This window comes from Macrotis lagotis, chromosome 5 (assembly GCF_037893015.1).
Source record: "Macrotis lagotis isolate mMagLag1 chromosome 5, bilby.v1.9.chrom.fasta, whole genome shotgun sequence".
NCBI lineage: Eukaryota > Metazoa > Chordata > Mammalia > Peramelemorphia > Peramelidae > Macrotis > Macrotis lagotis.
The window spans coordinates 241,702,570-241,729,384 of NC_133662.1; the positions used below are offsets into that span (position 1 = coordinate 241,702,570).

The 26,815-nt window shown below is 43.6% G+C and overlaps 1 protein-coding gene across 1 annotated transcript in view; it reads left to right on the plus strand.

Annotated features, from left to right (window-relative positions):
* The first annotated feature begins 679 nt into the window (after positions 1-679).
* Positions 680-26,815, plus strand: part of ABR (ABR activator of RhoGEF and GTPase) — a 291,714-nt gene continuing 265,578 nt past the window's right edge. The window contains exon 1 of the mRNA XM_074189144.1: positions 680-1,707. Coding sequence (XP_074045245.1) covers positions 708-1,707 — 1,000 coding nt within the window. The 5' untranslated portion in view covers positions 680-707. The remainder of the gene's footprint in view (positions 1,708-26,815) is intronic.

The window sequence follows — 26,815 nt, forward strand, 5'->3', positions numbered from 1 at the left end:
GATCGACCACCTGCAAGGGAGCGGGGAGAGGGAGGGGATGGGCCCAGCGCTTCCTGCCGAGCCTTCCAGAAGCCCACTGGCCCCGAACCTGATCCTCTCCTCCCCGAAGAAGGCCTAGGCTTCTCCAGCTAAGCGATCCTTCCTTCCAAGCCCCCCTCGCCCCCCCGCCCCATCATTCAGGCCCCGCCCCCTCCATCCTCCGGACCCTCTCTCCAGGCCAGCCCCGCGTTCCCGAGCCTTCTCTCGGGCACCGTGCACGCGCCCTTCGAGGCTGCCCGGGGAGCCCGGCGGCCCCAGCTCCCGGGGCCCCTCCGGCACCGCCCCCGCGGCCTCGGCTGGGCCCCCGGCCCCGGTCCGCGCCGCGCCCCCCGTGGCCGGAGCCCGCGCCCAGCCCCCCACGGCGGCCTCAGGCCCTCCGGCGCCGCCGCAGCCGCCGCTGCGCAGGGCAGCCCGGGAGGGGGCTTCCGAGGGGCGGCTCCCGGCCCCCCGCCTCCGCCTCACCGGAGGGGCCGGGCCGCTGACGTCAGGGCCCTGAAACCCCAAAGAAAAAAAAAAACCACCCGAGCCAGCCAGACGGCGGCGGCGGAAGGGGAAAAACTTTTTCTTCTGTCTTCTCCGCCGGGAGGCGGCGGAGGAAGCCGGGCCCCCGGGTCGTGGCGCCCCCGCGGCCCAGCCGCAGCCCCGGCCCCGGCCCCGGCCGCCCCAGCATGTGGGAGCCGGCCGACTTCGAGCGCCACTGGAGGGCCGAGTTCCCCGGGGCCCCGGTGCCCGCCATGCAGCTGGACTCGGTCCCGGCCATGCAGCAGGAGCTGGAGCGCTGCAAGCTGCACATGAAGCGGCTGCAACAGGTGCTGGCCGAGGAGAAGTTCAAAGTCATCTACCTGCAGACGGCCCTGGCCCGGGAGAAGCGCGGCTACGACTGCGGCCGCTGGGGGGGCCCCGAGCCGGCCCGCGAGCCGGCCCGGCCCGAGCAGCCCCCGGAGGCGCCCCCCGCCGCCCCCCGCACCAAGTCTCCCCACTACGTCAACCTGGACTTTCCGGCCTGGCTGGGGGCGCCCGGGGAGGGGGGCGCCGTGCGGAGCCTGACCGCCGCCATCCACCAGCAGCTGCTGCTGAGGCCCCGGGAGGAGCCGGGGCCGGGGGAGCCGGGGCCCGAGCCGGGGGAGCCGGGGCCCGAGCCGGAGGAGCCGGAGCGCGCCCCCGGGGATGCCCAGCAGCCGACCCCCGCCAGCCCCGGCGCCGGCTCCGAGGCCGGCGAGGCGCTCTCCCCGGTGGAGCCCGAGGCCCCGGGCGCCGCCGACGAGGGCGGGGACAGCAGCGACCACGACTTCGAGGTGGTGGAGCTGAACGAGAAATTCGTCCTGGGCCACCTGCTCCTGGCCCCCTGCCGCTTCCTGCCCCGGGAGGACGCGCTGGAGAAGCCCCTCCGGGCCGGCAGCCCCCACCGCTGGCTGCATCTCATCGGGGGCAAACGGCACCGGCGCAGCCGCGACCTGGACCAAGTGGAGGCGGAGGGCAAGGACGGCCGCTGCTCGCCCCTGCCCCCGGAGGAACCCCACTCCCGACCGGCCCGGGAGCATCTCCCGCCCTGGAGGCGCAAGCGCTTCTTGGGGGTGCCGGGCCGAGACTCGCCGGGCCACAGCTCCCCGGAGAGGGGCAGCGATTGCAGCCTCAACAGCTCGGACCACGAGGATATCTCCTCCGCAGGTAGGCCCCCCGATCGCTCTCCAGCCCCCTCCTGCCACCCCTCTCTTGGGGAGACGGTGCCCCATCCTCGAGCCACGGAACACCTCCATCTTTCTAGGTCTCAGCCACTTCAGCCCAGGACTTGAATCTCATGTCACAGAAAAGAGGCTCTTTGATGTTGAGCTGCTAAGGCCAGGCGTGGGGTGAGCGCTCCGCGAGAACCAGCTCGGGGGAGTTTGTGAGATGTGGCCAGGGGTGGCTGAAGGGTGCCTCCCCCCCCTCGGGGCCCTTCCTCAGTCTGCTTCTGTCTAAGCAGGGATCTCTTGCTTCTGATCGCTGCTGCCACCTGTCAAAGCCCTCAGTGCCTCTCATCCGATCAGTCGCAGCCCTGGAGCCCATCACTGCACTCTCTAGAACATCTCTCACAGCCAGATTAATCAGTCTCATTATGCCACTCAGCTATCCTCCAGGGCTCAGATCCCCTCTCAGACTTCCCTGGCTTTAGATTACAAGGTCTAACTCAACTGGGTGGTCAGTCGTTCAAGGCCCTCCACTTCCCAGCCTCCCCAGACCTTTCCAGCCTTGTGTCATTATACCCTTAAAGATTTCCTACCTACCTGCTGTCCAGACTGCATAGCTGGAATTGCCTGCTTCTTTGACTCCTAGGTTTTATTCTCTCTCTTTTGTGACCTTTCCTCCTTCCCCTTCTGCCTCCGGAAAATCCTGTTCATCTTCCAAGTTCAAATGTCATCTCCTCCAGGAAGCTTTCCTAGACTTCACTAGCTTGAAGTAAACTCTCTGTTGTCTCTCCCAAAGCTGCCTCTCCCTTTCTTAGGACACATACTCTGGTTCACTGAGAACCCATCTCATCTCCCTCCAAGTGCTGAAACCTCAAGGACAGGGCCTTCTCTTAACCTTCTTTGTAGCTCCCGTGCCAAAGAGGGTGCTAGGCACATGTTCTAAATTATATTTGGGGGTAGCTGAGTGGTGCAGTGGATAGAGCACTGGCCCTAGAGTCAGGAGGACCTGAGTTATATTTGTTGAATGGGTAGATATGTGAATGAATGATTTATTGGCAGGGTAGTTTAATAGAGCCGAAGAAGAGATGAGCAATTAGGTAACTTCCTGCCAATATTTGTTTACTTGTGTGAATGTAACACTGGTAATAAAAGGCAGACCTGGGGCTCTGTAATCCCCAAACCAGTCTTCTTTCCACTGTATCCCTTCAGTTATCCTTAGAGAAAGGATGACTTGGGTGTAGGGATTGGATCACATTGCCACTGAGGACGTGGGGCTTCTGGAACTGGCTCTCTTGCCTGCATACTGAGGGGGAAAGAACATTACCCATGCTGGGATGGTTCCAGAATCTCCATTATTAGATTTTATCTGGGTGAGTCTGGATTTGAATGAAAAACTGTCCACTCTGCTAAAAGCACATTTAGGGAGTCCATCAATTCATATGTTTTGATCAATTATACTTATTCATTAGCAGAGATGGGCTGCATTTCCCATAGGTAACATTTCTTCAGCTCAGGCTAGGAACAATTTTCTATGCCACTTTAGATTAAAGGATGGGTTATTCTGTACAGCCAAGGACCGAGGGGTCGCCAGTACTTCTCTCTCAGCAAACTGCTGTTGGCCCAGTGTAAAGCTTGCTCTTAATTTACCTCCTTCAGAAAACTCCACACTTCTAGAATCTTTAAAGGTTACTAGGGAAGGTAGAGCATGTAGGCTCCCATTCTACAGATGAGGAGGCCTCTGGTAAATGTCAGAGTCAGAAATGTCCAGGTTTACTGCTATTTCCACTGGACCTTGTATCTGTCTGTCTGTCTCTCTCTCTCACACTCATTGTCTCCCTTTTTTCCATCCAGTGGCCAGATGATCTAAAGACCTTCTCTCAATCCTCATCTTTTTTTTGTTTTGTTTTTAGGTTTTTTTGCAAGGCAAATGGGGTTAAGTGGCTTGACCAAGGCCACACAGCTAGTGTCTGAGACCGGATTTGAACCCAGGTACTCCTGACTCCAGGGCCGGTGCTTTATCCACTGCGCCACCTAGCTGCCCCTCAATCCTCATCTTCTTCTACTTCTCAGTAGCATTTGCCCTTACTGATCACCTTCTCCTCCAGGTTATTCTCTCTTCCATTTCAACCAGCTGGTTCTGCCCCTTCTTAGTCTCCTTTGGTGGATCTACATGGTGACTTAATCACCTTGGGTGTTCCCCAAGATTCTAGCCTGGACCCTTTTCCCTTTTTGCTCTATACTGTCTCATTTGTCAATCTTATTAACTTTCATGGATTCAGTTATCATCTCTAAATCATCAAATTATTCCCAGATCTCTATAGTCAACACTAGTCTCTCTTCTGAGCCACTATCCTCCATCATCAACTGCCCTTTGAACATCTCAAACTAGATGTACTCACATGTCCAGAACCAAACTCCACTGTCCTCCCAAACTCTCTCCTCTTCCCAGCTTCCTTTATTGGCCAGGACACCATTATTATTCTTCCAATCTCCCAGTTTTGACTCTGGTATCACCCTTGAGTCCAGAATTTCATACCACATATCTAATCTGTCACCCATTCTTTTCATTTTTGCCCTAATGACATCCTCTTCATACAGCCAGCCACCACACTGACAAATGCTCTTACTACCACTCAGAAATCTTCTGATTATTCTTTCTGACCTAAGTCTCTCCTTACTCCATACCTGTTGGAGTCTGTCAATAGTGTGGAGACCAGACTTAAAAAAAAACCCCATCTTTGCCACTAAGAGGCTATTGCAATATTTGTCCTTTTTTTTTTTTTAATTTAAGCAATTGGGGTTGAGGGACTTGCCCAAGGTCTTTAATCTGGAAGGTATATGAGGCTGGATTTGGACTCGGGTCCTCCTGACTCCAGCCCCCATGCTCTATCTACTTTTCCACCTAGCAGATCCATTATTGCAATATTTCAATCCATTCTCCACTCAGCTACCAAATAATTTCCCTAAAGCACAGAACCATATTTTTCCTTTCCCCTGCAACCACTTCAGTCAATGTCAGTAACTCTTTTTTTTCCTTATTTCACTCTTGTCTTTTGTTGGATTGGCAGGATAGAAAGTGATGATAATGCAGTAAAAACAACAACAGCCCATGGTTATGATTATTTACGTATGCTGTCCTCACACTTGGAGCATAGTCTTCAAGTTCCCAGACTGTTAAAATGTACATGGGTTCTTAAGATCATCATTAACTGGATTTCCTAAAATGTATTGTTATTAGGGTTGAAGGTGGAATCTTAAGTATGACATTGTCTTCTTGTTGAGTCATTTCAGTTATGTTATGTCTGACTGTCTGTGACCTCATTGGGGGTTTTCATGGTAAGGATGCTAGAGTGATTTGTACTGACTCCTTACCACCAGGAACACATATAAAGTGCTCTTTTGGTATTAGAAGTGTGGACTGCTCCCTTTCTTCCAGATTTCTCCCTCTTGACTCTCTGTCATGCTCTCAGTGATCATCCATGCTACTCAGGCTGCTCCATCTCCCCTCTCTCTGACCCTTCTCCTCAGTCTTCCTCTGGCTACCCTTCAGGCCTCCAGGGCTCTCTCACCTCCCTTCTCCCTCTTATTTTACCTGGCTTCCTTTAAGATTTCATTTAGACACCTACCTTCTCCCTGAAGTTACATTCTGTATATAAATAGTCTATCCTCTAGGGCAGTTAGGTAGTTCAGTGGCTAGAGCACTGACCTCAGATTCGGAAGGATGGGAGTTCTAATCCAGCCTCAGACTTGACACTAACTAGCTATGTGACCTTAGGCAAGTCACTTAACCCTGATTGCCTCCCATCCAGGGCCATCTCCAATCATCCTGATTCATATCTGGCCGTCCTCCAGATGGCTCTGGAGGAGAAAGTGAGGCTGGTGAAAGCACAGCACCCTCTCACTCAAATCCAGTTCATAACACTTGTCATGGCATCACCTCCCTGATGTTGTGGTCTTCTTCGAGAATGAAGGACACATATTATCCTTCATGAACATAATTCTTTCCTAAGCGTCTACCCACTTAGAACAGAAGCTGCTTGAGGCTAGGACAGTGTTTTAGGACAGTGCGTTGCCCATAGTAAACACTTTATAAGGGCTTTTTGACCCACCTGGTCCTGTTCACCCCCACCTCTACTCATTCCTTTAGTATTCCTCAAAAACTGTAGCTTGGATTACTACATTTAGTGTGTCCTTTCTCCTGTTATTTTCTTTTTCGATTAGTCATACTTTTTCAGCTACGTGTTCTGGTTGCCCCCATTAAATGAGTATTAATTAGCTGTGTGACCTTGGACAAATTCTTTTTTTTTTTTAAAGATTTTATTTACGGCCCTGGAGTCAGGAATACCTGGGTTCAAATCTGGTCTCAGACACTTACTAATTACCCAGCTGTGTGGCCTTGGGTAAGTCACTTAAACCCCTTTGCCTTGCAACAACAACAAAAAAAAAAACCTAAAAGATTTTATTTATTTTGAGTTTTACAACTTTTCCCCAATCTTGCTTCCCTCCCCCCCACCCCCACCCCCACCCCCACCCCCCCCCCACCCCCACCACAGAAGGCAATCAGACAGTCTTTTTTTGTTTGTTTGGGTTTTTTTTTAGATTTTTGCAAGGCAAATGGGGTTAAGTGGCTTGCCCAAGGCCACACAGTTAGGTAATTATTAAGTGTCTGAGATCAGATTTGAACCCAGGGACTTCTGACTCCAAGGCTGGTGCTTTATCCACTGTGCCACCTAGCTGCCCTGCAGTCTGACAGTCTTTACATTGTTTCCATGTTGTACATTGATCCAAATTGAGTGTGATGAGAGAGAAATCATATCCTTAAGGAAGAAACATAAAGTATAAGAGATAGCAAGATCAGACAATAAAATATCAGTTTTTTTCCTAAATTAAAGTTAATAGTCCTTGGTCTTTGTTAAAATCCTTGGACAAAGTCTTGAACATCTTTGGGCCTCAGTATTTAAACAATAACTGAGTCAAGCCCGAGCTCCAAAAAATAAAAAATGAAAAATAATTATATGTCTATACCCTAAAGACCAGAGATCATGTGTTCTACATAATTCTATTTTCTTTATGTCTCCTTCTAACCTTTCAAAATGCTCAGAAAATATGTCTAAAATACTGTGTGTAAGGCCCTGGGCCAGAATGGGAAATACAGAAACAAAAATCCCTGAACCAATCCCTTCCCTCTTGGAGTTTGCATTCTCTTTGGGAGATACATAATGTGTCTATACATCATTTCAGGAGGGAAAGAATAACTTGGAGTTTTAGGAAAAGCTTTGGAAAGGAGCTGGTACCTGATGTGCCATGAAAGAAGCTAAGGCAGGAAGATGACATACCAGCAATAAGGGCCAACGTATTTGGAGGCTTGGAGAAGGATGTTGTGATGGCCAGTCCAGGATGTGTAGAAGAGAGTTGTTTGCCAGGAAACCACCTTCTGCTAGGGCTCTTTCTGCCCCTCCTCCAACTACTTCTGCCTTCCTATTCAGAGACACCTCAGGTCATCTCCTAGACATCTGGTAAATTCACCAGTTTTGTCTTTGTACCTTCAGGACAGTGCCAGGCATGTTAATAAATTCTTTTTGATTGATCAATTGACCATAATATGTGTGAAAGGATGAAATAAGTCTGGACAGGTAAGTTGTAACTAGAGTCTGAGGGGGTTTAAATGCCTATCTGAAGAGGCTGTATTTTATGCCAGAGGCAAGAGGGAGCCACTGAAGTTTTGTGAGGAAGGTAGTAATGTCATCGGACTTGTGAGATTAGTTTTTCAAGTGTATGGATTGAAGTGAGAGAAATATTGGAAGTCCTCTTTTCTCAGGAGGAGGTTTTTGTAGTAGTCTTAGGTGAAGACAGAAAGACATAGAGAGAAATAGAGAGATGGTGGGGAGAGAGAGAGAGAGAGAGAGAGAGAGAGAGAGAGAGAGGGAGAGAGAGAGAAAGAGAAAGAGAGAGACAGAGAGAGAGGGGGGAGAGTAGAGATGGGATTGAAAGGCTTTGCTTCTAGAGGCCACTTGGCTTCTAGAAGGGGAAGGAGAAGATATGGTTGAAGATTATGAACCTGGGTAATGATGCTGCCCTTGACCAAAATCAGGAAATTTGTAACAGGGGTGGTTTTTTAAGATTAAAGATAATAGTTCTGTTTTGAAAATGTAAAGCAATCAGTAAGTATTTATTAAGTGCCTATCATGTCTGAGTTCAAATTTGACCACAGACTTGACACTTTTTAGCTGCGTCATCTTAGACAGGTCATTTGACCCCATTGCCCTACAAAAACAAACAAAAAAGAGCATATTATGTGCTAGACACTAAGTTCTAAGGATCCAAAAAGAGGTAACCCTTCCCCCCCATTTCTGCCCTCCAAGATCTCACAGTCTCATGAGTTTATTCTTTTGTTCTTTTGGTTTTTTTTTTCCTATGGATTTATTCTGAGTGATGGGTCTAATGAGAGTGATTGTGATGTTCAGTTTGGGATGATCAGACAGTTGATGATACAGGTATGGAATTTGGAAGAGAACTGAGGCTGGATATATAGATTCTTGAAGTTATCAGCATAGAGTAGATAACTAAGCCACCAAGAAAGGATATGTAGAGAGAGGCCCAGGACAGAACCTTGGCATACATCCATTGGGGGGAAAGAGGTGGGATGGAAGGAGAGCAAAAGATGGATGGTGATTCAGTAAAGGAGAGAGAGAAAAGGAGGATCAGGAGAAAGCAAATGTCCCAGAAGAAAAGAGAAGAGAACATATTCAGGTGCTGAAGAGAATGGTGCTAACCTTGGAGAGAACTCCTTTCAATAAAGTGGTGGAATTAGATTCTAGTGAAAGAAAAGTAAGTGAAGAAGAGAGTGAAGACATCAGGTCTAGGTGATTGTATAGGAACTTGGCCTGAAGAGGGAGGAGGGATAGTATGGGAAGCATGGCAAAGATTGTTTGTTTTTTAATAGTGTGTGTGTGTGTGTGTGTGTGTGTGTGTGTGTGTGAGAGAGAGAGAGAGAGAGAGAGAGAGATAAAGAGACAGAGAGAGAGACCATGAAAGCACCTATATAGGTGGTGAAAAAGAGAAAATGATCCAGTTGATTATTGGTTCAATTCCTGGACTAAAATGGTAGAAGATGGGATAAGAAATAGAATTAAAGGTTTGGCACTAACAGGAACGACTCCCTTTTCCTCAGAGACTGGAACGCAGGAGAAAAGAATGTAAGATGATGTAGAGGGGTTTTGAAGGCAGGGAAGCAGGAGCTTGGAGTAAGTAAATGGCCTTGAATTCAATAAAGAGGGAAACTACATCAGCTGCAGAAAGGAAAGAGGAAGGGGTTGGCATCAGGAGGCTTGACCAGGTAGGTGAGGATTCAGAATAGAGCAAATGAAGAGTTTGATAATGTGTTCAGATAGAAAGAACAAAAAAATCAATGAAACAGAAAAAAGTTTGGAAAGAAACAGAAATATACCTTTACTCTACCGTACTATGCTATGGGCTTTGCCCATCAAGGAACACTAATAAGGCAATTTTTGTTACTACCTTATTAATTTAATAAACACTTAAAATCATTTGGATGCAATAATTGCATAGTTTTCTGTGCACATTTTTTGTTTTGTTCTTTGTATGTCAGAATATTTGTTAATGATTAAGTTTCTATTAAGAACATTTTTTTTTCTTTTCTTAAGTGTCTGAGACTGGATTTGAACCCAGGTACTCCTGACTCCAGGGCCAGTGCTTTATCCACTGTGCCACCTAGCTGCCCCCAGAACATTTTTTTTTCCAAAGGAATCAATGGTTAGAGCACCAGCCCCAAAGTCTAATCCAGCCTCAGACTGAGCAAACCACTTAAACCCAATTAACTGAAGGCGAGGGGGGAAGAGTCAATGGGGTGACCTGTTTAAGGACACTAAGAGGGATCTGAACCCAGAGCCAAGGCTTTTCTTTCACTGTCCCCAGGTAGAAGAGCCTTGAGGACAGAGAATGTTTCATTTTTGACTTTCTATCCCCCAGCTGCTCGAATAGGGTCTTACACATTTTGCTGTTCCGTTATTTTTTCAGTTGTGTCTGACTCTTTGTGATCCCATTTGGAGTTTTCTTGGTAAAGATAATGGAGTAGGGTTAGTTATTTTCTTCTCTAGATCATTTTACAGATGAGGAAACTGAGGCAATCATGATTCAGTGACTTGCCCAGGAACACATAGCTAGTAAGTGGCAGCTTTGTGGACAAGATGGGTCACCCCCACTTCCGGTCTAGTCCTCTATCCATCATGGCTCATAGAGGGGCCTTAATACATAAATGCTTGGTAATCAGTTATGGGCATGCCAATTTATGGCCATGAAATTCTTGTTGGCAAACACAGACCTAGAGCTGGAAAGGCCAATTAAGTTAATCCCCTCATTTTACAGATGAAGAAACTGAGGTTCCAGAGAAGTCATTACCTGTCCACTGACAGTAAATTGAAGGCAAAATTTAAATCCTCTGTTTTCTGACTCAGTTTGGCTCCTGGCTGCTGCTTCTCCTTGGGATTGGTACCTTTCTGAACTCATTCTTCTTCACTAAGAAAGTATATCCTGGGGTGGGGAAGGATGTGGTGATTTGATTATCTTGAAACTTTGACATCCAGCATAACACCCTCCTTCCTTCCTCACCATTCTAACCTCCACCCAGTATTTATGGCCTTAAAGACTTGACCAAAGGTCAGTTCTGTAACCCAGAGCTTTATTGCACAGTTTTCTTTTATTTCAGAATCATAATCAATAGGGCTCAGCCTCCAGATAGCATGTGGCCTTTCTTAGAAGGAGATCCAGGCCCCCTCACTGAGATGTCTTCTTAGTGTGCATCATGGATCCCTGACAGATTCCCAATCTGTCCTAACTCATTTTGCTAGGGCCCCAGAAAGACCACTTTAAATGAGTTAGCACACCTGCCCTTCTTTCCTATTAAAGCTTTATGCACTAGGAGATCATGAGGGAGAAGGTTTCCAGGGGAAATTACATCATTCTCCAGGCAATAAAAAGCCCTGAGAAGTTGGACTTGGGAAGAGCTGAGAAAATGTACTTCTGACACCTCATTGAGAGAGATGGGGACTCTGGGAGTGGAATATTGTATATATTGTCAGACACTGGTTTGACACTGGTTAGTTTTGCTGAATTCCAACCCCCTCTTTTTTCTATTTCCTTTTTTTTTTTGGCAAGGCAGTAGGGTTAAGTGACTTTTCCAAAGTCACACAGCTAGGTTAATTATTAAGTGTCTGAAGTCAAATTTGAACTCAGGTCCTCCTGACTCCAGGGCTGGTGTTCTATCTACCATGCCACCCAGCTGCTCCTCCCCCCATCTTTTACTCTTTGGCACAATGGGTAGCTTGCTGACCAGAGGAATAATATATAAAAATGAATGTGTTTAAAAACAAAAGACATTAATAAATAATTTAAAATCAAAAATAAAAGCCCAAGCAAGATTTTGGGTCTCTCTGTTTGGGTTAATCATCTATTTTTATTTTCTTTCGAGGGGGTTCCTTCTAATAAGAGGAGGACTATGTCTCTCTTTCTGTATTGGGCAAGATTAGATAGTCATCTGTGAGCATGGTACTTTATGTGAACCAAAAAATGATATTTCCTTGAAGGTAAGCAAGGAAGAAAATGTTCAGATGAGTCTGATTTTTTGGCAGGCAAAAAACCCCCAGGTTCTTTTAAAAATATCATATTACTCTGTTATTCAGGTTTCAGTGAAAACAAAACAAATCAAAATTGGTTGATTTCTCCCCCCCCCCACCACCACCACTTTCTTATACTAGGAAGTTAGCAAATTACTATTGGCTTTGTTTTGAGGAGTGCCCAATGATAGACAGTAGGATCTCAGAACATGCTAGGGTATAGAAGGAAAAGCCTTGGCTCTGGGTTCAAATTCCTCCTCTGATTCTTAGTGTCCTTAAACAGGTTACCATCTCCTTGGATCTGAGTTTCCTTCACTGTGAAATGAGGATGTTAGATTAGATGAGCTCTGGAGCGAATATCCATCAATTGAGGAATGGCTGAACAAATTGTGGTATATGTATGGTATGGAATACTATTGTTCTATTAGAAATGAGGAGGGATGGCAATTCAGGAAAGCCTGGAGGGATTTGCATGAACTGATGCTGAGCGAGATGAGTGGAACCAGAAGAACACTATACCTTGTAACAGCAACATGGGGGTGCTGTTCAACCTTAATGAACTAGCTCATTTCACAAAATTATCAGGAACAATTTTAGGGGATCTGCAGTGGGGAATACCATCTGTATCCAAAGAAAGAACTGTGGAGTTTAAACAAAGACCAAAGACTATTACCTTCAATTTTAAAAAAAAAGTGTCTTATGCCCTACATATGGGGGCTTGTCCATCCTACTTAAAGAAAAGAAATAAGCAACTAGGTACTCAGATGACTTCACTGCTGATTTAGAGGTTTTTCTTCCCCTTTCCTTTAGAGAACAAGATGATACCTTTTGCCTCCCTCTCCCTTCTCTTTAGAAAGCTTTTCATGAGTTTAGTGGATGATTCTGAAGAAACTTGAATTTCCAGATCAGGAGGCAGATTTTTCGTCTGTTGTTTTCTTCATTCCCACTTGATAAAATTGTGCAAAGCCCATAGGATCACAGGTTTAGAGCTAGAAGGAAGTTCAGAGGTCATTTTCCCTTATTTTACAGATGGTAATCAGGCCCAGAGTGGTTAAGCAATCGGTTCAGCGTCCCTTTGAATCTCACAGATGTTGGCAATTTGTCCCTTTCTTCCCACCACCATCACGACCCTCCCCTGCTCAACATGAACAAATTGCCCAGGAGCATTTTTCTCCCACAGACTGTTTTTGCCTTTCTTTGTGTCCTTATCTTTGGGTCTGGCCCGGAGTGAGCACTTAATAAATCTTTGTCGATTAAGTGATTTTGACTCTTTCCATCCATCCCTTGGATACTCAACAGGTAATTAAAAAAACAAAAGCCTTGTGGTTCTTTAATATTTATCGGGCAGGTGAGTGACTGTTTGTAAGGAAGGGTTATGGAGATTGTTTCTTCTTCTGGTCAGGCCATTTATCCAGTCCATTAAGCATTCATTAAATGCTGGCACTGGGGATACTGAGGCAGAACAGTATATATTGGGGAATAGAACAGAATGATAATACTGAGCCCACGCCATGAAGAAACTTTCGTTCTACTGGGTAGGGAGGGGGAAAAGATATTTTAATTTTGTCTTTGGATACCCAGCATGTTGTCTGGGGAGAAAGAGACTGGACCTTGAATTTCTTTGATGGAGGCAACTCCCAGATGAGGACACTCCCTCCGCCAGTGCCTGCTAGTACCTTCCCAGAAACATACAGTTTTAGAGTTGTCTGAGGCATTCTGAAGTTAAGTGACTTGTCTACAGACTTATGTGTGAAGGGCCTTGGCATTCATGTCACAGGAGGATCAGGCAAAGTAATTAGGAATGTTTAGTCTAGAGAGGAAAAAAATTAGTAGGGGCATAATAACTGGTATTTTAAGGTTTGTTAAATACTTTTCAAATATTATCTCATTTTATCCTTATAACAATATTAGAAGGTAGGCTTTATTATTAACTCATTTTACAGAGAAGGAAGCTGAAGTAGAAAGGTTAAGTGACTTGCCAAGGGTTACCAGCTAATGAGTGTTGGAGTTGGAATCTGAACTCAGGTCTTCCTGACTCTAGGTGAAATGTTATCTCCATTTTGACACCTATCTGACTTCAAATATTTGAAAGAGTTATCACTTAGAAGTCTGAAAGACTTGGTCTCTTTAGTCTCTGAGGGTGGAAGTAGGAGACTTGAGTAAAGTTACAGAGTCAAATTTCCCAAAGTGAAATAAGGTGCCTCAAGAGGTGATGTCTCTCCCCATACCCCACCTCTTATTGGTTTTATTATAATAAATTCTGAGGATGGGCTAGACTAGACTTAAGTCTCTTTCATCTTACAAATTCAATCTTATGATTTATGTTAGAGACAATTCTTTTTTTTTAAGGTTTTTGGATGCAATGGGGTTAAGTGGTTTGCCCAAGGCTACACAGCTAGGTAAATATTAAGTGTCTGAGGCAGGATTTGAACTCAGGTCCTCCTGACTCCAGGGCCCGTGCTGTATCCACGGTGCTACCTAGCCACCCCCCAGAGACAATTCTTGAACTAGCTCCAAGAACAAATCTCCACTTACCACATGATGCTATTTGGGACTCATCTTGTGCATATAGTTATATAGATACATTGTATGTATATTCTATACATACATATATATATATATATATATATATTTACACAAGGACATTGTGTCCATTCATATTATTATATATAGCCATGTATTGCATGGCTATATACATTTACATGGTTACATTGTATGCATTTATAGTGTTATCTTGCGTATTTTACACTGCTACATTGTATATGTTGTTTTCCTGGGCTCTGCTCAAACTACTTTGCATTAGTTAATATAAATCTTTCTATGGTTCTTTGGACCTCTCATTTGTATTTGTATTACTATATGATAATGTTTCATTAAATCCATGTCCCAATAATCAATGAACATCTACTTTCCCTTCACCCTCTAGTTCTTTATGACCATATAATGCTTCAGTATATATGTATATATAATATATGTGTGTGTTTATATATTTTACATGTAAAACACACACACACACACACACACACACACAACACAGGACATTTGTTCAGCTTTTGACTTCCTTGTAGACCTAGTAGGGTGACTGTTCTTATCTTAGGCAGAGGCAGGAAACCTCTCTGGTCCTTGGGTCATATTCATCTGGCACTGCCAAGGCAACTACAGGTAGGACTCAAAATTCAATAATTTTTAGAGGTGAATTAATTAAATGTTTAATCAAATATAACCTTCGAATGATGTTATAAATTTTCAAATGACCATTGGTGGAAAAAAGTTTCCCCTTCTGCATAAGGATATCAAATGCTTTTCTTGCATAATTTCCGATTGAGTTTTTCAGATGTTTTAGTTTTTTTCAATTATATGTAAAAAGTTTTTGACATTCATTTTTAAAAATTTTGAGTTCCAACTTCTCTTCCTCTCCTCCCCCCCATAGAGAAACATTTCGATACAGACTATACTTATATATTTATGCAAAACATATTTCCGTCTTAGTCATGTGAAAAAACCTCAACCAAAAACAAAGTAGCAAGAAAAATAAAGTTTTTTTTTTTCTGTATGTGTTGTCCTGCATCAAAACTCCATTAGTTCTTTATCTGGATGTGGATAGCATTTTTTCATTATGAATCTTTCTGAATTTTAGATCATTCAAATTGGTTAGTCAATGGTTGGGCCCATTCAAAATGACACTGGCAATGGATTAATATGTCTATTTTCTCAAAGCCACTCCAATACTAGCTGTTCTTGGTTTGGTGTCAACTTGGGCAGTTTTTAGAGTGTGGAATAAAGGATAAGTTATATTTTTGTTTCACACTGATCTGAAGGACTTTGTGCAGACCATTTAATAGCCAGAGTTACCCCCTCAAAACTCATGATTCCTTTGCCACATTGGTGTGGTAAGCCTAAGATACATTTACTAGGCATCCTGATTATCCAGGTGTCATTACTGCTTCTACTGTTTTGGAAAATGGTCTTCTGTTTATGTGCATTTGCTGAACTTGGAAGCAAAACATCCCTACTCCCCATCTGGTTCCTCTTACCCATGTCTATAAACTGGGTAACTTCATTCAAAACCAATTAATCTCCCTTATTATTTTTCCACTGAACTTCCTGTGTGATGATGCTACGTTGTGCTATGTCATTGTCTTGTACCTATCTCAGAGGTTAGGGTGCAGGAAATCTGCAGCCCTGCAGCCCCATGGATTCTCATGTTGTAGCCTCGTGGTTAGTTTCAACATTTCTAAGTGAGACAAGAACATCAACAGGGGAACTGCCTCAAACTTAGGTCACAGCTAGCAGCTGCCAGATAAATGTGGTTTTGTTTTTTATTCTTAATCATTGCATTGATTCTTAGAGATGATAATAGAATAGTTTTGCTACACTGAAATAAAGCAATCAACCAAAAAAATAATACACCAATACTTAAGTGGACAGGTAGTATGGAGAGTGCTTTATTAGCATTCAGAAAGACATAGGGACAAGCCCTGTCTTAGTCACTTGGTCACAGAGGGAAGAAATAGAAGGGCATGTGGTCCAGGCTAGGAAGATCTTGTAGTAGTAGTAGTAGTAGTAGTAGTAGTAGTAGTAGTAGTAGTAGTAGTAGTAGTAGTAGTAGTAGTAGTAGTAGTAGTAGTTGTAGTAGTAGGGGAGTTTGAATTCCCCACAAACTGTGACTTTAAGGAAGTCATTTAACCTTTTGAATTCCTAATTTCCTCATCTGTAAAATGAGAAGGTTAGATTCAATTTCTAAGGTCCATTACAGATTTAAATCTTGGTACTAAAGATGAGGCAGAGGTCATTTTTGACAGATTGTACTTCTCTGGTCCTTGTTTTTCATTGTAAAAGGAGGGCTGGTAGAGTTGGTAAATGTTAATGCTTAAGAATTCATTTGGTTCATTCTAACATTGAAGGTCCTTGGACTCAACCAGCTATTTTTCCCATCCTCCTGTCTGGACTTAGGCAAGAGTGGGGAGTAGGTGAAGTTTGTCTTTGGAATACTTTCATCCCTTCCATCTGTTCCCCTCTCTGAATTGGCTATTCCACTGACTATTGAGAAATGGTGTCCTGGCGGGGGGGAGGTTTGGGGGAGAGAGAGAGAGAGAGAGAGAGAGAGAGAGAGAGAGAGAGAGAGAGAGAGAGAGAGAATGTGTGTATGTGTGTGTAAGAGAGAAACAGACAATGTGGAGAGAGAGAGAGAGAGGAGCGAGAGAGAGAAGGAAAGGAGAGAGAGAAACAGAGAATGAAAATGTGTGCATGTGGTGGGAGGAATATATTTGGTAGGTTCCCAGACTAGCCCACAAAAACCTATTATAATGTGGCTGCAGTACTTACTACTTTATAGTAAATAAGGATGGCAGCCCTTCCTGGAAGCTGTGCCATACATTCTCTTTACCAGAAATTCCTAAAATATGCTGTTCTTTTTCTTAGCAGTCTTTTTGATGAAATCGGTTTTTGTAGGTTGAGAATTTAACTGATTGGTGTGGTAAGCCTAAGTCTGTATCCGTGTCTTTTATGGGAGGAATCTGTTCCTTATTTTAAAAAGCCAACTTAGAAGACTTCTGAAACAGTCATTGAGTCGGTTGAGCTTCCTGTACTAGATAATGTTCTTGCTGTTACCCTTGTTTTGTCACAATTGTTGTTTATCCTTTTTCTTTTTGTTTCAATTTTATTTAAGGCATTGGGGTTAAGAGTGACTTGCTCAAGGTCACACAGCTAGGCAGTTATTAAGCATCTGAGGTCACATTTGAACTCAGGTCCTCCTGACTCCAGGGCCAGTGCTCTATCCACTGTGCTAACTAGCTGCCTGCTGTTTATCCTTTTTTTTTTGTTGGGGTTTTTTTTAGATTTTTGCAAGGCAAATAGGGTTAAGTGACTTGCCCGAGGCCACACAGCTAGGTCATTATTAAGTGTCTGAGACCAGATTTGAACCCAGGTACTCCTGACTCCGGTGCTTTATCCACTGTGCCACCTAGCCACCCTTGTTTATCCTTTTTCTTGAAGAAGACCCTGACATCAAGAAGGTGATGCCTTGACATGCAGGTGAATTGGATTTGAGTGAGGGGATGCTGTGAAAAGTCACCGACCTCACTTTTTCCTCTGGAACTATTTGGCTCAGTAGCCAGATATGGATCAGGATGACTGAAGCTGGGCCCCAGATGCAGTGGGAGACCTCTATCTTTTTAAACTAAGGTCTTTTCTAGGTCTCAATCTGAATCTCAGGTCAAGCCCCGTTGGTCATTGTTTGGGTTGTGCTAGATAGAACTGGTGACTCAAGGGGTTTTCTCTCCCTCACCTACCTTCAATGATCTAAACCTTTTTGCTCAGAAGAACCTCAGCAAATATTCACCCTTCAAAGTCCCTCATCTTTCCCAGCTGGCTTTGTATTAACCAGAAAACTAAAGAGAGCATCTTGGAAGGGAAAGGGGAAATCAGCCATGTCCTGCCATCTGACACCTCGGAGCTGCCCACAAAGAGTTAGGATGGTTTTCCAGGTGCTTCTCTGTCCAACTACTCCTTTTTGGGGGTTATTCTTAATGAAGAAAGCTCAAACAAATATATACAAAGGCACAGAAAGACTTGATGTTAGGAAAGATCTTGGAGAATGTAAAAGGTTCTGGGACTGGAGCATAGTCTATGTGTTAAAAAAAAAGAAAGGGGGGGGATCTGTAAACTTATGATCTCATAAACCTAATTTTGATTCCTGGGAAAACTCCATTATTAAAGGTTTAGTTTGCAAGCATTTAGAAATGAAAGTAGTGATCTCTAAGAACCCACACAGCTTCATGAAGAAGAAGCCTTACTAGGCCAATCTCCCTTAATGTTTAATCACTGGTGAGGAGCAGCATCTTAGCTCATGCTGTATACTTAGATTTCAGCAAAGCACTTGGGGAAATCTTTCATACCAGCCTAGAGGTCAAGATGAAGAGTTATTGGGGAAAAGAGAGGAGAATAATACGGTTGGTGGATTTGGAACTCATCTCAAAGAATAAATGCCCCCATGTTGATGTTATAGGTTCTGGTGAATGATTGAATGATTAAGAAAGTATTTATTAAGCTATGTGAAGGGAACTATCCTAGTCACTGGTATTGCAAGCACAGAAATGAGACTGCTCCTGCCCTCAAGGAATTTACAATCTAATAGGAAGTTTCAACTCAGATACAAGGATGGGAACCAGGAATGGATGCCTCGGTCTGTAGAGACACAGTGCTAGTGAGCAGAATCTTATGGCATTGATTGTCAAACCTCTCCTCCTATGTACTCACTTGCTCCTCTCTGGGTTCTTGTGACACTGCTATCTCTTGGATATTCTTCAGATATCTGCCCTGGGTGCTCTTCTTTTCTCTCCAGCTCTTACAGCTTCAACCAGCTATTTCAGTGATTTCCAAATCTATATATGTAACCTCAATCACTTTCCTGAGATCCATTCCCAAATGCATATTAGTTATTTCATACTAGATGTGCATTTCCAAATCCACATGTCCAAGTCCAAAACAGAGATCATCAATTCCCCCTGCCTCAACCCTCCACTCTTCAGACACTTCCTCTTTCTGTTCATAATGCTTGTCCTAGGGAACCAGCTCTAGAACCTTGGTGTTATTCTGGCGTTCTCCCTCCCCCTCATGCCGCACATTCAATCCATTACCAAATCTCATTCCTTTCTTGTCACCCCTCTTCCATACATCTCCTTCTCTTTATTCCCACAGCCACCACCTTAGTTTGAACTCTCATTCCTGCTCTGCTGGACTTCATAACAGCCATTAATTGTTCCCTCCAGGTTCCAATCCATCCTTCACACTAACACGATTTTCCTAAAATACAAGTCTGACTATGTCTCTTCCTTACTCAATAAATGTCTCCCTGCTGCCTCTAGGATCAGATAGAAAATTTTATAAGTTTTTATAACATGACCTCAACCTACTTTTCTAACCTTATCATGTACACACATTCCCCTTAGGGCCTCCCTGTACTTGTCAAACTGGCTGTCTTGCTTTTCCTTATGTATGACAATCTCTCATCTCAATGTCACTCATTCCAGAAATGCCTTCCCTCCTCAACTCTGCTCTTCACATCCTTTGTGGTTTTCAAAATTCTATGTAAGCATCATATTCTACATGAGATTTTTCCTAATTTTTCCCAAGCTGCTAATGCCCTCTCCAAGTTATCTTGTATTTTATTATTATATTATATTATAAAATATTTTAAAGCACACACAAACACACACATATAGATGCACTATCTCTATTGCTTGAATGCAAGCTTCTTGGGGGCAGGGAGTAGTTCATTTTTGTCTTGGTATCCCCAGTACCTCACATTGAACCTAGTAATAAAGGCTTATTGTTTGATTGACTGCTCCTAGTGGCAATAGTAACATTAACTTGATTTCTGTTCTTGGAGCAAGAGAAAGAAAGGTGCTGTTTCAGAAGTGGGGGAGAGGAGGGAGTAGAAGGTGATCAACATTGAAACATGGTCTGGATAATAAGATGTGTGTACACAGTGACTTTTGATTTCTTTTTTTAATTTTTTAAATTTCTTCAAGGCAATGGGATTAAGTGATTTGACCAAGGTCACACAGCTAGGCAGTTATTAAGTGTGTGAGGTTAGATTTGAACTCTGGTCCTTCTGACTCCAGGGCCAGTGCTCTATTCACTGTGCCACCTAGCTGCTGGACTTTTGATTTCTTGATGAATAGCTCAATGGAAGGGATAGAATGGAACTAGCTATAGAGATTAGGTTAGGTGGGTTTTCTCACTCACCCACCCACCTATAAGGCTAGCACAGCCTCAGGGCAGGGGATGAAGCTGAGTGATTTGATCCCCCTGGGATGGTAGAGCTTGGTCATCTGGAGATTTGTGTCTGTATCTGAAAGTTGCCATACCTGATAGGGAGAAATGGGACAGCAGAGAATCAGATGGCAAGATACCTGTTCTGAGTAGAGCCTGGTTTCCTAGTGAATGGCTGGATGGAAATGCAATGTGAAGGGCTCCTAATCTCTCTCCATGGTCCTGTGTTATTTGACATTTTAATTATATAGATGAAGGCATAGAGGGTCTGTTTTATCAGATTTACAGATGACAGAAATGTGGGAGAAATACTTAATGTGCTGGATGACAGAACCAGAAACAAGAAAGATCTTGACAAGGCAAGGATGAAATTTAATAGGGAGAAATGTAAAGTTTCACTTTTTGATTCAAAAAATCAACTTCTAAAATGCAGAATGAGTCAGTATGATGTTTGTCTTCCATTTTTGAAGAAAACCATGACATCAGGAAGGTGATGGCATGACAAGCACATGACTTGGATTTGAATGAGGGGGCCAGTCTCACTTTCTCTTCTGGAGTCATCTGGGTATAGTGGCACATCGCTTGGATTTGAACGAGGGGGCCAGGCTCATTTTCTTTTCTGGGTTCTGTGGTCAGATATAAGTCAGGATTGCTGGAGATGGCCCTGGATGCAAGGCAATCAGGATTAAGTGACCCAAGGTCACACAACTAGTAGGCAAGTATCTGAGGCTGGATTTGAACTCTTGTCCTCTTGACTCCTAGGTCAGTGCTCTATCCACTTTACTACCTAGCTGCAGTGTATTTAAGGAGGGGAAAAGGTAGTTTTCTTGGATTACAAGATCAAGATGAGTCAACAGAATGATGTGATAGTGATTAGGCTCTATTGAGATGAAGGGAAGAGGAGGTGTGGCACTCTGCCATTTATAGATTATTTGTGTTGTCTTGAGTATCATAATTTAGAAAGGATCTTGACAAGCTGGAGTGTCCCAAGGCAACCAAGACATGGACACCTTGAGGTTCTGCCATATAAGATATGCTGGAAGGAATTAGGGAAGGAATTCGCTTGGATCATTTTCCTTCAGTATTTGAAAGGTTGTCGTGAGGAGAGAAAGGGATTATACTTGTTTTGTTTGGCCCCAGAGAGAAGATCTAGGGGCAGACTGGTGAATGCATCATAGGTACATTTAGATTTGATGACAAGGACAACTTCCTAAAAACTGGAGCTATCTGAAAGTTCAGTGGGCTGCTTGGAGGTAGGGGTTCCAGTGGTGACTAAATGCTTACATTCTGGGGATGATATAAAGAGGATTCATGAACAGGTGCATCTTGGACTTCATGACCTTTGGGGTTGTTCCTTCCTATAAGTGGAAAGTAGGCATATCAGCATGAAATTTGGCTATTTCCCCCATTCTCTTTTACCAAATCTTGCATGATTAGAATGTAAGGTCCTTAAGAGCAGAGATTGTCTCATTCTTTAGAGCTGATGGATACTCCAATATCTGGCACAGTGCCCCCCCTCCCACAGTAGGTGTACAACAAATGCTTGTTGGTGGATTGTTTTTCTACCTCTCCTCCTGCATTCTTCCTCTCTGCTCACATTCTGTGAAAGTTTAGGGTGGGGGGAAGTTGAGGACTAGTGGGTAGTACTAGAGGAACAATGACTACAGTTGGACTAAGTTGCCAGGGTAAAAGGTTGAAGCTGTGGCTCTTTGCCATTCATGCCTCTAAGCTATCCAGAAATCTGAAGACTCTGGAAACCCTGTGGCTTTGAATAATCCACAAGGATGTGCAGCATAGCATCCAGTTACAGATGTAACTTTGGGGCTGGTGGTAAGGTGAGCCAGAGGCATGCCTGAACCGCAATGAAAATTTCTCTTAGGAAAATTTAAAAAAAAAGCCCTTCTTTGCATTCATCCTGCCTCCCATGAGTCTGACTGTGTAATTGTGCTGCTTCTTTTTTATATTTTTTAAAAGGCATCTCAAGAAATTCAAAACTGGCTCCTGCTGACAGCAGCCAAAGTCTGGCTGAGAGTCAGCTCTAATGAGCCTCACAGAGGGTTCAGTTCTGACCCAGCACAAGGAAAAACATTGAGGGTACACACGTGGCCAGGGAGGAGGACACAAAGCTATCTTTGATGTGCTGCTCCCCTAGGAGTTCATTATGCAGATTATGCCTCTCTTTGGGCTGCTTTCCCTGGCCTCCTCATTCTGCCTTCTCCATTGTCTCAGAAGGGCACCAGAGCCTGGACTGGATGTTGAGTGGCGCGCTCTGAATGCTTGGTGTTGTTGGTCCATGGCAGAGCTGTGTCTAACCTTTGAGGGCTGGCAAGTTGAAAACAAAATCTAGTGATATGAGTTGGGGTGTGGGTGGTCTGGGAAGGCTACCATGCTGAGGTCCCTTGATCTCTTGGCTGCCCCTCTTGGGACGGCAGAATGGTATGGTGGAAAGAATTGACATGGAGTCAAAAGACGTGGGTTCAAATCTCAGATTTTCCACTTATTGTCCATGTAGCCTTAGGTAAGCCACCCTTTGGACCAATAAAACTCTAAATGGATGTCAGGCCCTGTGTCCTTCCGAACCTCTCCAGGTTTTAATGAGTTTGAGTTTAAATGTGTCATATGATCAAAGAGACCTGCTTTGTTAGTTGAACTGAGGAATAAAAATCCATTTTTTTCCTTCCCATAAACTCTCCAAATCATGTCTTTGGTTTGCTTGTTGCTCTCCCCCACTACCACATTTTTTTAGCTCTTTAATTCCTGGAGTTGAAGGAATCCAGACAAGCTTATTTATGGGCCTTTTTCAACGATGCCATAACTTTGGACTCTGAACTCTGTCGCATCCTGATCCTCCCGCTCCCTGGGAGCCCTAGAATCTTGGAGGAATTGCAAAACAACAAAAACTCTGCTCCCTGTAATTGTTTTGACTGCTTTTGAGATCTACCTTTATCTTCAGCCCCTTGAATAGCATGAGAGGATGTAAAGTTGGGGCAGTATGTTTAAGTGGTGATGGGAAGAGGACCTGGGTTCCCATACTGGCTTCTTCATTTACTTGAGTGATCTTAGGCAGGTTACTTTGCTCTGGACCTCAGTTTCTACATATGTAAAATGAGGTAGTTGGATTAAGTAACTTTTAGGGCAGCTGAGTAGTACACTGGTTAGAGCACTGGACCTCAAGTCAGGAAGACTTGAGTTCAAATCTAATCTTAGAGAAATCCAACCCTTGACTCTGGGCAAGTCACTTAACCCTTTTGGCCTCCGTTTCTTCATCTGTAAAATGAGCTGGAGAAGGAAATGGTGAACCATTCCACTATCTCTGCCAAGCAAACTTCAAATGAAGTCACAAAATGTTGGACATGACTGAACAACAATAAAAGAGACTTTCCATCTTAGCTCCAGTGATTTCCTGGTGCTTCTGTGCTCTTGCCCTCAGAATGGGACCAGGAATAGGGAATGTGAACTACATGCAGACCCCAAGTTCAAGGTCAGAGAACCACCACTGTAAGGAAAGAAAATGGCACCCTGACTTCCAGTGAACCCTTGTGTTCTTTGAGAACTGACCAAGGATCAACCGCCTCTTCCTGCTCTCTTTAGGGAGTTTATTCTTTATTATTTGGACAGGCCAGCAGAGGTTGACTGGTTTTGTGTTTATGGTCCATTGTGATACTGAACCCTGAATTTTTATTTCTACCTTTCTTTTTTATTACTTATTTGCCTTCATTACCTCAACCCCATCCCAAAGTCCAGCCTCTCCCATGCACAAGAGAAAAGCAACATGGTATAGAGAGCTGGCCTCAAAGCCAGGAAGTCCTGGGTTCAAGTCGTGCTTACAATACATAATAACTTTGTGACCCTTAAATCACCCTTTGTGATTTAACCACTTTGGGCTATTGAGGAGAAGGTGCTGTTCTCTATTGTTGCCTCCCTTGGGAATTCCTTACACCAAAGATATCACAGGTCCAGTTATTTTCGCAACCTAATTAGTAGGTTAGGAAGTAGGTATCACAGGGGTTTTTGGAGTCAGAATCAGTTGCTCAGAACATTCAGCTCTGTGCTGGAGGGGAGTCTGGACAAAAAGACCACAGTCCCAGGAATTCCCTTTCTTTGGGGGTAATGTGCCCACATATGAATAGAAACAAAATAATTCCAAGATAAACTTCATTTTTCTTTTAAAGATTTTAATTATTTTGAGTTTTACAATTTTCCCCTAATCTTGCTTCCCTCCCCCCATCCCCCACAGAGGGCAATTTGTCAGTCTATACATTGTTTCCATGTTATACATTGATCCAAATTGAATGTGATGAGAGAAAAATCATGCCCTTAAGGAAGAAAAATAAAGTATAAGGATAGCAAGATCAGACAATAAGATATCAGGTTTTTTTCCCTAAATTAAAGGAAATAGTCCTTGGTCTTTGTTCAAACTCCACAATTCTTTCTCTGGATGCAGATGGTATTCTCCATTGCAGACAGCCCCAAATTGTTCAAATCTGAAGTATGTCAGTTAACAATGAATAGTGAACAGTTAACAGTGAACCATCCCTGATTGTTGCATGGATGGAATGAGTGAGTCCATCAAGGTTGATCATCATCCCCATGTTGCTGTTAGGGTGTAACAATGTTTTTCATATCTATATATCTATATATTATTATATATCTATATATATATATATATATATATATATACATATAAAAAATATATATATATATTTATATATACCATTCCTCAACTGAAGGACATTTTCTTGATTTCCAATTCTTTGCCACCACAAACAGGGCTGCTATGAATATTTTTGTACAAGTGATATTTTTACCCTTTTTCATCATCTCTTCAGGGTATAGACCCAGTAGTGGTATTGCTGGATCAAAGGGCATGCGCATTTTTGTTGCCCTTTGGTCATAATTCCAAATTGCTCCCAAAATAAACTTTTACAAGATAATTTGATGGAGGAATTGGGAAGACAGTGGCTGGAGGGGTTGGTGGGAATCTGTTTGATCTGAGTTTGGGAGAGAACTGGGGAGTCTTAGAGGTAAAAATGAGAAGGAAGTATATTCCCTAGAGGATAGAGGTGGAGGAAGAAAACCTGTGCTAAGGTTCAAAGATAGGAGATGGAATGTTGTGTTTGAGTTTCAACAAGAAAGCTGATTTGACTGGACCACGGGGTATATGGAAAGTAATGTAATAAACACAGAAGTGTGGGACTCTGATATTTATTAGACTTGGGAGACTAGACAACTAAGTCCAAATCATCAAACATGTATTATGGACCTATCATATTTCAGGCAGACAGGTGATGAAATGGATAGAAATCCTGACCTGGAGTCAGGAAGGCTCAAGTTCAAATTTGACCTCAGATACTTACTATCCATATGAACCTGTCCCTTAACTGTGTTTGCTTCATTTGTCAAATGAACTGGAGAAGAAAATGGCAGACCACTCCAGTCTTTGCCAAGAAAACCCCAAATGGGGTCATGAAGAGTCAGATGTGACCACCACCAACAAATAAATATTCCAAGCACTGAGGAATACAAAGGCAAAATCAAAACTCACCCTGCCCTCAAGGAGCTTACCTTCATCTGGGGCAAGAGGGAGAAGATGCCTGTGCATACAAAATGCAGCAAATATTAAAACATATCCAAGGTAATTATTTTATGACAGTGAGATACACTCCCCCCAAATGAGAGGGGAGAAAGGATTCAGGAAAAGCCCTCTTGTGGGCTGAGGAAAAGAAAATAATATTTATATCACCTGCCTTGCAGGGTAGATGTGAGTCAAATGCTCTGGGTCAGACTTCCCTCTATAAATGGGACCTGCTATCATGGTCCCTTAAGTCTTTTCAAGTCATAAAATTCGATGTTTCTATTTTTACCTGCAGGAAGATGGAATCCTTCCTCTGACTGTGACATACTTCAGATTTGAAGTGAAATCCCATAGTTCTCTGGTTACCAGACTGAGAGGGAACCATGGGTATTGAGGAGAGATCTAGGACAGCAGAGTTTCCTAATTGCTGTTTGTGATTTTTACTGGGCATAGCTATTTTTACTAACAAAGATTCTAACTTCAAAAACCCAATATATATTTAAAAAAAAAAAACCCAAATAGGGGCAGCTAGGTGGCACAGTGGATAGAGCACTGGCCTTGGGGTCAGGAGTACCTGAGTTCAAATCCGGCCTCAGACTCTTCATAATTACCTAGCTGTGTGGCCTTGGGCAGGCCACTTAACCCCATTGCCTTGCAAAAAAAAAAAAAAAAAAAAACCTTAAAAAACCCAACTAACTGTCTTTCTATGAGACTTTGCTCTCTTAATTGTAAAATGGGGACATTTATTCTTGTATTGTCATCTGCCTCCTAGGCATTGAGAGGAAGGGGTTGTAGAATGGGAGTTACTGTAACTTGATGGTGCCTCATCCCCTTTTTCTTTTCTTTTTTTTTTTCTTTTTTGGTTCCTCTCATACTCAGTTCCTTCCTTTTCTTAAGCTCTTGGTTCCTCTTCTGCCCCTTGATCCATAGCCAGGAGGCTGGCAGAGGTCCTAGGGAAGCCTTCTTTGGGCTTGCAGGGACTGGAACATGCTGAGGGGGGGTCTATGAGTGTGAAAGAACATTACTTCCTATTTGACTACATCTTCCTTCTGGCCTGGGGAATCAAATCAGTCACTCGATCACCAATTATTATTTACATGTTGTTTTCCATATTAGGATGTGAGCTT